A 12,798-nucleotide genomic window follows, 5' to 3' on the forward strand; every position below is an offset into this window, starting at 1 on the left:
ATAAAATTAGCATTGGTATAGGGATAGTTAGTATCTGAGAGTCCATGATATTAACTACTTAATATATGCTATTTAATTATGGCTTGTGGTAAAATTTTTCACTATTCATGTTGAATCACCACCATCACCTTCACAATCATCGCCTGACCAAGCACCCCCAGCTAAGGCTGTGGAGTGTCCAATTTCACATCGTCGACAATATCCGTATCCCAGTTAATAATCAAATTAAACTCAGTTAAACTCAATTCACGGGTTTTTTTGCATCTTGACGTTTTAATTGGAAAGCCGAGAGTATATGATATTAATTAAAACACGAAAAACACGAATAACTCAACAACCAGAGCAGCTTTACACACACGGACTAGATATGCAGAATTAGCGACTTCAGATTGACCTTGGACGAGGTAATACCTACTCATTATCTCTATTTCTTTCCATGTTATTCCAGCCTGTAATTACATAACACATTACATAATACTCTGCCCCTACCGCACTTTTCTTTTGCTTTCGATGACTTCGGTTACATCAAATTCGAACAATTTACTGCAATTGATCATGTTGAGTTTGGCACCATTGTCACTCAGATCACAACTTCCACAAACATGAGCGTACCATCCAGGAACTAGACCGTTTTGCCCCAAAAAAGAAATGAGCTGGGGGCATGTTTAGAGGAAAAAAAAGCCTCCATCTTATATATAATACCCATGTTCTAGAGAATTCAGTCACAGATCAATACATGGTTCTATTGAACTCTTTAGTTCAATCAATATCATTTATATATATCCAAGACCCATACCCACTTTGATTAGTCTTTAATCTCATAGAGTTTATTGAGAAAAAAAACTTTTATATCAACAAAATATACTTTAAACTCAAGAGAAATCATTTATACCCAAATTGAATATCCCATCCAAACTGTTCATGATATTAACCTAAACTGGTTATGACTAGTTCTTCAAATACTACAATAAACCCCAAACCAACAAAACTCAGATCAAGAAATGGATGTTTAACTTGTCGTGATCGTCATATTAAATGTGATGAAAATTCACCAGTTTGTAATAATTGTTTGAAATCAAATAAAGTTTGTAAAAGAGGTTCAAGATTAAATTTCCTTAAATGTGTTGTTTTCAATCCTGAATTGGAACCAAATTATAATGAATTTAAAATTGTGGATCAATCATTTACAATTCATAAATTTTATAAATTTAACAAGTTTCATAATTTTACAAATTGGTTCAAGTTCCATTCATTAGATGAATTATTTGAAAGTGATGAAGATTTTGAAAAATCTTTAGATATTATTAATGATCCTTTCAACAAGAATCAATTGAGATTAATTTCAATTGTGGAATTGATCAATGAAAATTTCAATATCAAACAATTTTTGGATAAGATTTTATTAATTAACTTACCACAAGTTGATCATTCTTTATTCACATTCATTTCATTACAAAGATCATTATTAATTAAATCATTCAATTTAGAAGTGGCACCTTTAAACAATAATGAAGATATAAAATCAATGAGAGATCAATTGTTAACAATATCAGATTTCACAAAATATATGGGATTTCTTGATACAATTGAACAAACTAGTGAAAATTTTGAAAATCATTACAATATTTTCTTAAATGCATTAAATTTATCAATGAAGACTAATAAAATTGATGTTTTCAATTGTAATGAAACTAAACAATTTGTTAACAAGTTGAATTTGATTACAAATGTGGAAGTTTTACAAAATTTTGATAATTTAATGTATTGTTTTGAAATTTGGTTATTAGATTTAAACAATTCAATTTCAAATAATGTTTCAACTTTTTTCAGTCATTTATATGAAGAAAAAGTGGAATTTTTGTTAAACAAGATCTTACATTTGAATTTATTTAATGATTTGAATTATTTCTTGATCAAAATATTAACAATCATGTTGAAATTGAATAATGTTTATCATGATACAAATTCAACTCATTTATCTCAAAATTATGAATTGTTTTTATTAATTAAAGACCTAAAGAATTTTGAAAATAATCAATTCTTATCAATGTGTTTCCCCAAGATTGTTAATCATAATTTACAATTCCCAAACTTGAAGACAAGAAAATTCCATATTTGGTTCAATTTTGTTATTGTTTTCATATTAACAAGATTTCATGTTGCTTCAGATTTGAAAAATTTATTATTAACAGATACTGTTTTATTAAATTTTTGGCAAAATTTCGAATCAAACCCCTTCAAAAGATTATCTATATTGATTTCAAATTATGATTATATTAATGATCCATTCATGAACTTCTTGAGAAATTATATCCTTTATGAAACTGATGAGTTGATGATTGAATAATTAGTTATTAAAAGTTGTTGTTTATTGTTATTATAGTTGGTATTTTAATGGACACATTACACTTAAGCTGCCTTTCTTTTTCAGAATCTTATCCTATTATAGCTTATTGATGATTTTTGTTGTTGTTGTTGTTAATATTGTTGATTTTTGAACATTCATTCGCTTTTATACTACCACTGTTGTGTTTTTTTGCTTTACTTCATGTGATTTATGTATTAATTAGGACGGGCGTTAGTAGATAGACTTATTTGAATTAATGCATTTATACTGTTATCATGTTCTAGTTGTTTGTATATATACCCAGTACTTTAAAAGTTATATGTCTCTGAAATAAATTCTGAATCATAAAGTTTGGCTAAATTGGAACATTCTTTTACTAAACGGGAGGGTCCACAAGCAACCAAACAGTTGGTGCATGTGCCTGTTTGAAAATCCTCATTCACAATAGCTTTCAGGCTTGGTCTTCCTTCATGATGTATAAAACAACAACTTGTATCCATAGTACTAATTCCCATTTCTTGAAGTTCAACAACATCATCTTCTTTCATCTCTGTATAATCACCATCATTCCATTCAAATAATTCATTCAAACTCATCATAGAAATAATATTATCATCATCTTGTTGAATCTCTTGAACTGGTTCAAATGATTCTTCATTACAAGTTATATATATATCTAACTTCCCACTAAAATTCTCAGATCTAATTGAATAAGCACCAAGTTCATCAACATCCAAAACACCCATATTAACAAGAACATGTAAGTCCTCAATACATCTAACTAACCAAACTAAATGAACAAAACAATCTGGATTGTTCATTCGATAAAAGGGCAAACCAAATGCTATACCCGATCCACCACATATAATTGTAATGTTATCATAGCCATGTATTGTACCGGTTTCATTATTAAAAGGGGACGATATACTATATCTACCCAGTGAATGTATCTTAAACTTTGTTTCTTTGATAATTAATTTGATCTCTTGATCGGTATCCAATGATGCAATTGTATATGGATGTGATGGACTAATCCAAGATAATGGATTGATAAATCTATGATTGATTCTAACATGAGAGCCAGGATTGAAACGTAATTGCTTCCCACGATAATATGACTTGGGTAATGTCAAAACAATCAATTGACTATTTATATGCCTTTCAATATCGAGAAATTCCAATCTTTTGTTAATCACTGCGTAATAGTAAATTTTCGAAAAACCCATATATATCATCAACACCAAATTAACGACATTAATGAAATGGGTACGTGGTCTAGAATGAATTCCAATCAATGGCACTGTGGTCCATATAGCTATCATATGCAAACAATAAAACACTTTATAAAGCCGAGTTCTAAAAGGTCTTAAAGACACAAGGGCAAATATCAACCAAATAACAAATGAAATGAACCCAGTAATTGGATTAACCTTCCAAAACAGCTCACTAAACCTACTTGAACGACCCCATTGTTGGATGAAATAAACACTATGCACACAGATCAAACAAATATATATCCTTCCAAGCCATTTATGTAATGGTAATAAATTGGCGTATAAAACTTGAGGTAATGGATTTGGTCTTAATGATAATAATAGAATGAATGGAGTTAATGAATAGCCAACTGTACCTGTTCTTTTCCAAAAAATGACCCAATCAAGCTCTGTACGTGAAGTTGATGTCAATGGTATTACATTTATCAAAACAGCGATGATTATCCATATGGAAACTTGAATCCAGAGTGGTGGGTCAATTAATGATTTGAATGTCCTCCACCAAACAGATTTCCTCTTGATTGATGATAGTCTGGGTCTCACTAGAACGGTATTGATGATTATCAACAAGGCATGAGCAAAACATATTCCCAAAGTGTAGTATCTATATTGAATATTATCTTCAGTAACCACCAGAAATTGGTCTAGTTTATAATCAAGACTAGAGCTATTGGTAAATTTAACCATATCATACGGTATCTCTAATGGTACAACTTGAAAAGGGTTTCAACATTTTAAGGGTCCTTGAGCACGATGAAAAGTTTAAATACAGCTCTTGAAATGCTGGGGGTATCATGCAGAGATAAGAACTTCCCAAAAAAAAAACACAATCAAAATCTAGTAAAGCACCATCAAATCCATTAGCGCAGCTCGTTTTCCTGATTTTGAATGTTAATTGTATGTTTTTGAGCTCTCGAGCTGCTTTTTCGTCCAATAGATAACGGTCTTTATCTCGATTACAAAGCCCCGAAAAAACCAGACACGCAGGATTGTGCAGCCGCATCTCTTTCTCGGAATTTTAACCCTTTTAGGATTTGTATTAACACAAGCTAATCAAAGTGTAACAAAATTGTTCAGAATTCATTAGGTTCTGTTATGAATTCAGCATTGTGTTCGAGAGCTAGTTTAGAGCACTCGTCCAACAAACCTTTTGGTCCACAAGAAAACAAAGAATTGAGTGGAATGTATTCAGCATCGTCCTGATCAAAACGATCGAAATCTTCATTGATAACAGATGGAAGATTCGGTCTTCCCCTGTGAATAAAGGTTACCGATGGTTTATTTTGAACACTTCTCAATAAGGACTCATCAACAGGATAAACATCTAATTCCAGGTTATTAGTGGAATCATCATCCTTCTTTCCAAGTTGTTGATTCAGATGTCCCACTAGAACATCCCTCTCACAATCATCTTCTTCCTTCAAGTCAGCTGTAATGTAAATATTAATGTTTTCACCATCACATCTTTTGAAATATCCACCATTAATATCTTTAACTAAAACTCCAAAATGAAGTAAAATGTGTAAATCATGTATGGTCTTGGTTATCCAGACTAAATGAAGACGTCCAAGCTCAGTGGGGGTTTGAGATAAACAGTTAAGAAAATGATGAAATATAGGTAAGCCAAAAGCAATACCAGAACCACCACATACAATTGTGATATTATGATCTTCAAAGTTTCCAGTCAAATATTCACACTCTAAACCATCAAACGGCAACGAAAAATTGTATGTTGACAAGGGTAGGATTTTGAACTTAATCTCCTTTATGACCAGGTTCACTTCTAAATCAGTATCTAGCGATGCAATCGTGTAAGGATGTGACGGAAATAACCACGAAATAGCATTTAGTAACCCATGATTGACTCTGATATGAGACCCAAGATAGAATTTCAAACCTTCTTCATAATAGTCTTTCGGTAGCGTTAGAATGATAAGTTGGCTATTTGGTTTTCTAATCACTCTAAAGGGCTCTCCACCAGATATATGTGATTTGGTTACTGAAAAGCAAACCTTTGAATATAACATAAACCCAATCATCACAAAATTCAGATAGCTAAACGCCTTGAAATTAGGAGCATGGATAAGCATCAGCGGAGCAAGAGACCATGTTGCGATCATGTGTATCATGTAAAAGAGCCTGTAAATCCTAACTCTTATCGGCTTTATAGAAACCAACAACACCATAAACCATAAGACAAACGAAATCACACCTGGGAAAATATCCAATCTTGAAACTTTTTTCCAGAATTCATCAGACTCGAACCAAATAATGGAGAAAATAACACTATGATAAACCATGACAATAATAAAAATTCTCGAGCACCACTTATGCAATGGAAGGAGCTTAGTGTAAATCACTGTTGGCAATGGATTTGGTCTCAAAGCCAAAACAAACATGAATGGGGTCAACGCGTAGCTTACCACACCAGAACGCTTCCAAACCTCAACTTGAAGATGAAACAGAGAGCCATTCGATCCAGAAGCAACAGCAGACTCTTTATAGTAAGGGAAAGCAATTAAAACAAAAACAATGAATACCCATAAAACCACCTGAGCCCAAACTGGTATTGAAATAAGCAAACACAGACACTTCGTGCCAAATGATCTCTTAACCAGATGTCTCCCTTTCACGAGCCTAGATTTCAAGATAGATGACAACACAATAGTGAGAGCATTAACACAACACAAAACCAAAATGACGTTTCCATATAGAGAGTTTGACACCCCATGATGCTGGTATTGATGCTGGGATGATTCACTTGAGGAAGAGCCAACACTGAACTGATTGCTTCCAGCCATTTCAGTAATACCACTAATTCAAGAAGCACAATGAAAGTAAACAATCACGATTGTATCAAAAGTTGGATTGGGAAAAGCAAGCATTGAAAAACAAAACAACATTGGAAAAGGAAATAGAAGCAGAGACATAAGCAGCAGAGAAGCATAAAAACATGGACCAATTCCACACCTTTAGCAGCACCTTCAAGTAAGAGCAGCAAAGCGTTCAAAATTCAAATCATCTGATAGTTGAAATCATTTATTGGCACAAAAACACCTTCGACCAAATGGCCCATAGTAAAAAACACCCATGAACCAAAATATTCCCCATCCTCATGAAGCATAGAGCATAGATCAGCATCTGCCACTATATCACACCTGAAATGCCACTACTATGGAGTAATCAACTTGTTGGATTTAAAAGTGATGATTTATGAGGAATGTTCAAAGTAGCGCTGAATGTTTCATTTTGTAGTTTTTTTGTTTTTGTGGTTTTTGGTATTTTTTGTTTTTGTGGCCTGAGAAAATTCGCGAACGAGTAGACTGCCACGACGAGCCGTGTCTTTTGGAGATCAGCTCGCTGAAGTACAGCTAGTACAACAAAATTGAAACGCCAGCTACATGAATGGTGTTATATATAAAACAATTTCAGGTATAATGTATATCAATATAGCATACTAAGCATAATCGAAGTTGATTAGCAAAAAAATTCATAATCATAACAAGAAACAAAACATAACAAAGATAGAAAAACATTTTCAAGTAAAAAGTTGTTTTAAATCAAAAGGCATGTGATTTGATTGCACTAGCGAGTAAGCTTCAGGGAATCACTGTATCTGGTAGCCTATACCAAATAGTCATATGTGTTTCCCTATAACGTTTGACGGCTAGTTATATGAAGAAAGCAGCAACACCACCAAAGGCCAAAGCGCCAAAAGATAACCCAACAGTTTTAGCAGCACCTGTATAAGTGGAAACCCTACCACTAGAAGAAGATTCAGACTCAGCACTAGTAGCAGAAGATTTGGCTTCTGCTTTGGAAGATGATGATTGGGCAACTTCAGTTTCAGTGGAAGGATCTCTTCTACCGGTAATAACTTCAGTATATTTTGGACTGCCATCTTCATTACTAACAACAATAGTTCTTGTTTGATATTCAGTGCCTGATAATGGAGTAGACCCTTGATATCTTGTCACAACAATGGTTTTATCAGCCAAGCTTTTGGTGTAAGTAACCCATTCAGGATCAGAAGATGACTCTTCAGAAGCAGCTGATGCCTTTGCAGTTTCAGTAGCAGGATCTCTTCTACCTGTAATAACTTCAGTGTATTTTGGACTGCCATCTTCATTACTAACGACAATTGTTCTGGTTTGATATTCAGTACCTGTTAATGGTGTTGAGCCTTGATATCTGGTAACAGTAACAGTTGTATCTGGTAAGTTTTTGGTGTAGGTAACCCAATCAGGATCAGAAGACTCCTCAGAAGTAGCAGCTCTTTCTTCAACAGCTTCTCTTCTTCCAGTAACAGTTTCAGTATATCTTGGACTACCATCATCATTAGAAACAACAATAGTTTTGGTTTCATATTCAGATCCTACCAATGGAACAGATCCTTGGTATCTGGTTAAAGTAAGTTTTCTACCTGAACCAAGGTTTCTAGTATAAGTGACCCATTTATGGTCATCATCATCATCTGATCCAGCAACGAAAGAAGAAGCAACAGCAGCAGTAAATATAACGAACGTGGAGAATCTCATTATGATTTTTAATCAAGTTAATACACCAAACTATTTGGTCTTATATTGAAATAGGAAATTAGGAAGGGCCCTGCATTTAAATATGATTTTCCAAAACATAGGTCCAGTTGTATCGGTGAGACAAAGTGCATACTTGCACAAGCTGGTACTAGCAACATCCAAATAAGTTTAAACATGTCTTGTGACCCTACGCTTAACACCCGGTTTTCTATTTCAGCCCTTTGTATCGTACTACCCTGGATATTGATTGAGCAAAATCAGTGTTGATAAAATAAATAAGCCTTTCCCAGTAACAGCTTTGCAAATAATCATACACTCAACCAGATATTCAACCAAACAGTTCATTTTAAAACCTTATCGCATTCCTCTATGGTAAAGTCTCTTTGGTCCTCATCTGGAGTTACTATAATTAGAACAATCTCAGTAGTTTAATTGATTGAGCTAACCATACACTGGTCTTTGAAGTTGGAGTTTCGACAACTTTGTGACGAATAGCATTCAAAATAAGCTCTGAGGGCTCAACTTCCCGGCCAAATCCTAGCTTCAATGAAGGTATTGGCTATTTTTGATTTTTAGATGGTACCTGCTCCAAGAATCTTTTCTGTTTGCTCATTTTGGAAACGTTTGTACAACAAGTTTACAAGTCATTCACAATTGAATAGAGCAACGTCCCATAACCTCAAACTCTAATATAGGAAACACCACATTAGCAACGTTAAAAATCTAGTCGGATGCGATAAATCTCAAGAGAGAGCTGATGGGAGGGTTGATAGAATTTTCAATTTCTTCATTCGTTGAGCAAGAGAGTGTGAATTTTGAAACAAATTTGAGCTTGGCATCGCTTTTTAGCGTCTTCGCGCTTTCATTTAACCGGAAGAGTCCAATAGTGGTCACCGAATCATCGTTAAATTATATTGAAACACTGGTTTTTTAACAAGATAGATATGTAGAGTTAGAAATTAATATCTAGATAGTTAAGTGTTGAGTACACAGGTAAAGGTTTTACTACAAGAGAACAGACGTTATATACAGAATGAACTTAGTACACTCAAAAAGTTTACGCTGTCCTGCATGATATATTCAAAGGGTCCACTGTGCCCCATCAATAGAGCTGGATTAATTCTGATCGTATGGATTTGGCACGTCAAAGCATAAACTGATTGATCAAAAATGGTTTGAAACTCCCAGACAATGAACTTGAAGAAGTAGTTTTCGGGTGTAATATTTGTGGGTAATTTGTACTCATCCATTAGTATCATGGCACCTATAACCAGCTATAACCTATAACCCAGGACCCAGGACCCATGAAGACCCAGAAGGGTATCTTTAATGAATGTGATAGTACATCACTGTGTAGTAAATATAGCCATCTGCAGTTAAGTACCAAAGCTCCAAGATTCAGCTAAAGGTGTACTAGTGTAGGCTGTAGGTGCTAATAATATTGATCTCACATCAAGCTACACTTAATCAATTGATCCACAGAAAAAATAATTGACTTATGATATACCTGGCGCTGATATGATCATTATTCATGATCGAGTACTTCAAGCATTGACTAATACAACAGTTTATACGCCTGGAGTAATATTTGATAAGGTAGTCGCCAGTAACTTTGATAAAATTATCATGATCATAATGATTAATAATGCCACTCAAGCAGATCTGGAATACTGACCATCAGCAACCAGCCACCTGAAAGCAGCTCAATAACCAGTAGTCCAAACCAACATCCAGTCTGTAACCTCGGTCCTCTACTAATCATCATGGACTACTCATGGTAAAATATCAGCGGCTTTAGGCGGAGAACTGAACTTCAGATTTTTCTGCCACTGAAAGTCGTGTCGCCAAGAACTACAACTTCGAACTCGCGATATACAATTAACTAAATTATAAACGGCCAAGGTTCATTCAACCATCTAAAGAAGGTATCTACACTAGAGGTCAACCAAGCATTTTCAAAAATCACCCAATTATTATACGTCTATCGTCTATCTGAAGGATTATCCTCAACTTTACACCCATTAATAATGAGCTATCGATAAAATCAATCAGGTTTCAAATCGCAAACGTGCACTGAAGATGTACAGTTAGGTTCTTCTGTATCATATTAAGTGTGTGTGTCAATTAGTCAAATTTATCATGGTTAACAAAGGAATTGGTCATACTACTGTAAAATGTCTTTCATGAATCGTGAAATAATGGTACTTATTTGGTTGGTTTGGGTTTGCAGGGTTTCTCATGTGAGCAGATAGAAAAGACTCGACTTGATCATATAGTTCCAGTACTTATAATGAGGACTCAAAAACTATATAAATGTGTCCAAATCCCTGTTTTCGTACTCTCAATTACCAGCATTAAGCTCATAAACATATACTATATTTTTATTGTTTCACAGTTGATCTAATATTGAAGTATTCAAAGGGTCAAATCCAACATCCACTAACCTCTGAAACTAATTGATAGCCAAAGTCCAAGATGCAACTATTCAAGTCATTATTATATGTTCTCTTTTTGAGCTTTGTTACTGCCCAGTCCACCAGCTCGTGGATGACATATACCAAAACCATCACTAACCATGGAAGAACTTACACTAAAACTGTCAATGAACTTTACACAGGTCAGGAAACAACTTTGCCAACTTCTGGAACTGTTACTACCACAATCACTGTTTCAAATTCGAAAGAAACCTACACTAAGACAATGGTCCAAACTTATGGTCAAGCATTAGGTACAACTACACACTTGACTGTGAAGAATCCTTCAGAAACTTACACAAAGACGTTGTCAACTGAAATTGCTAAGAATGAAGCATCAGCTGCAAGTGAGTCTTCAGGGTCATCCAGCTCAACATCTTCATCAGAAGCTGGTGCTGGGCCATTGAAAGAATTTAATAATATGTTCGCCTATGCTTTTATTATTGGAGCCATGTTCTTTTGATGACCTATAAGAGACACATACGTTTTGAGAGGCTTTAATATATATTTTATACATGTAAACTTGGTATAACACTTACTGATCAACCATTGTATTATTGATGTATTTAAGAGCGCCTAAACCCGATTAGCTGTCACTGAATATCGGGTCACCAATTAATGAGTCGCGAATCAAATCAATTTCATGAATCGAAACTGGTGAACAAAAGCTTGAGATTCAGCATTCAGTCGAACATTCAAGTACAAACTAAAATGGTTCGTCCTAGGTATGGTACTACACTAGAACTGGAACCTATAAGAAGGAGCAAAGCGCAACTTTGAACAATCAACTTCTTTCTGTTGGTTTTGGGTATGGTCCTCATGGTCTCAACTTTAAAGAAGGGTCCAAAGATCTCAAAACACCCTCTTACGATTCATCACACATTACCTTGGTTGACCTGACTATTGAAGTGCTGGAAGTACAAAGTCATAGGTTCTGAGTTATAGTGTAAAATTTGGTGCATGTCTGGAGGAATAAACTATATTTAAAGAGTGATGATTCCTACGTTGGAGGTTGGAACCCTATACTCTTGAGTAGGAGGTTTTTTAAATCAACATCATGAACATTCAATTATTTTTTGCTACTTTCTTTATTATTAGAGTTGCTTTAGCTGCCAGCCTTTCAATTTCATCATGGATGACAAGAACAATTGTGGTTACAAATTATGGTGCAACCTATACAAAGACACCCGTCGAACTCTACACAGGGCAACCAACCACTACACCAACTTCAGGTACCTACACAACAACAATATATGTCTCAAACTCAATGGAAACCTATACCAAAACAATGTTGAAAACATATGGTTTGGTTTCGGAATCTACTGCTTCAACTCATTTAACAGTTAAAAACCCATCGGAAACTTACACAAAGACATTGTCAACTACACTTGAAGTCTCATCTGGTGGTTCCAAATCTGAATCTTCAACAAGTGCTACTGATGCTGAAGCGTTGACTTCAGGCTCCACCTCATCCTCTGCTGATGGTGCTACTGGACTACAAGCTGTCGGTAGATTGGCTGGCTTTGAGGCATTATGTGCAATAGCAATGATGTTATTCTGAAAACCAGCTCGGTGCATAATACCTGGGTGGCACTTTGAGAACATTGGTTCCTACTCAGAAACACCGGTAGTTGTATAATTCAATAATATCTTCTAATTTATACGTCCCAAGAATATATATTTAACTGATTACACTGTATTAACTGTATTAGATGGCGGCCGTATAACAATCTGCGTTAATATAATGTTGAACAGCTTGTATATTATATGTGATTAATGGTATTGATTCCTTCTGATCTGAGCTGTATCACTGCAAACCAACATCTATAACTCGCTGATCGTACTTCGATTAAAACTGATATACTTATACTTCCTATTATTTTAATCAAAGGTGACGTCGTTGATCGAAGGACAGCTATAAGTGACTTGATTAATGGGTAAGCAATATAGGTATTAGTTATAGAATTATAGAGTAAGTATACTATATAAACAACCACTACATCAGGTATCATCAACTGAATAATATGATCATAATATTGTTGATAATATATCTTGGGTACGTTGTCGTACTGACATGATGGCAAAGCAAACAGCTAACAGACAGTTGTAGTTCACCGACCTCATATCGAATACTAACCAAACACAGCGCTGATATGCTGATTCAG

At 34.6% G+C, this 12,798-nt stretch overlaps 6 protein-coding genes across 6 annotated transcripts; 3 read left to right on the plus strand and 3 right to left on the minus strand.

The window, feature by feature from the left end:
- Positions 1–943: 943 nt before the first annotated feature.
- WICANDRAFT_80602 (Zn(II)2Cys6 transcription factor domain-containing protein) lies at positions 944–2,347 on the plus strand (the record flags this gene model as incomplete). Its single annotated transcript, XM_019185092.1, has 1 exon — positions 944–2,347. One exon carries the CDS (start codon positions 944–946, stop codon positions 2,345–2,347), a length of 1,404 nt encoding a protein of 467 aa, XP_019037672.1.
- Positions 2,348–2,655: 308 nt separating this feature from the next.
- Positions 2,656–4,308, minus strand: WICANDRAFT_33741 (ferric reductase family protein; the record flags this gene model as incomplete). The annotated part of the gene is made up of 2 exons (XM_019182109.1): positions 2,656–3,027; positions 3,100–4,308. 2 exons carry the CDS (start codon positions 4,306–4,308, stop codon positions 2,656–2,658), a joined length of 1,581 nt encoding a protein of 526 aa, XP_019037673.1.
- Positions 4,309–4,694: 386 nt separating this feature from the next.
- On the minus strand, positions 4,695–6,422 carry WICANDRAFT_80604 (ferric reductase family protein; the record flags this gene model as incomplete). Its single annotated transcript, XM_019185093.1, has 1 exon — positions 4,695–6,422. One exon carries the CDS (start codon positions 6,420–6,422, stop codon positions 4,695–4,697), a length of 1,728 nt encoding a protein of 575 aa, XP_019037674.1.
- Positions 6,423–7,292: 870 nt separating this feature from the next.
- Positions 7,293–8,159, minus strand: WICANDRAFT_64604 (uncharacterized protein; the record flags this gene model as incomplete). Its single annotated transcript, XM_019183770.1, has 1 exon — positions 7,293–8,159. The coding sequence occupies one exon, from the start codon at positions 8,157–8,159 to the stop codon at positions 7,293–7,295; it is 867 nt and encodes a 288-aa protein (XP_019037675.1).
- A 2,475-nt stretch (positions 8,160–10,634) lies between these two features.
- Positions 10,635–11,096, plus strand: WICANDRAFT_64605 (uncharacterized protein; the record flags this gene model as incomplete). The annotated part of the gene is made up of 1 exon (XM_019183771.1): positions 10,635–11,096. One exon carries the CDS (start codon positions 10,635–10,637, stop codon positions 11,094–11,096), a length of 462 nt encoding a protein of 153 aa, XP_019037676.1.
- Positions 11,097–11,690: 594 nt separating this feature from the next.
- On the plus strand, positions 11,691–12,194 carry WICANDRAFT_64606 (uncharacterized protein; the record flags this gene model as incomplete). The annotated part of the gene is made up of 1 exon (XM_019183772.1): positions 11,691–12,194. The coding sequence occupies one exon, from the start codon at positions 11,691–11,693 to the stop codon at positions 12,192–12,194; it is 504 nt and encodes a 167-aa protein (XP_019037677.1).
- Positions 12,195–12,798: the final 604 nt, after the last annotated feature.

The sequence above is a fragment of the Wickerhamomyces anomalus genome (assembly GCF_001661255.1).
Source record: "Wickerhamomyces anomalus NRRL Y-366-8 unplaced genomic scaffold WICANscaffold_5, whole genome shotgun sequence".
NCBI lineage: Eukaryota > Fungi > Ascomycota > Saccharomycetes > Phaffomycetales > Wickerhamomycetaceae > Hansenula > Hansenula anomala.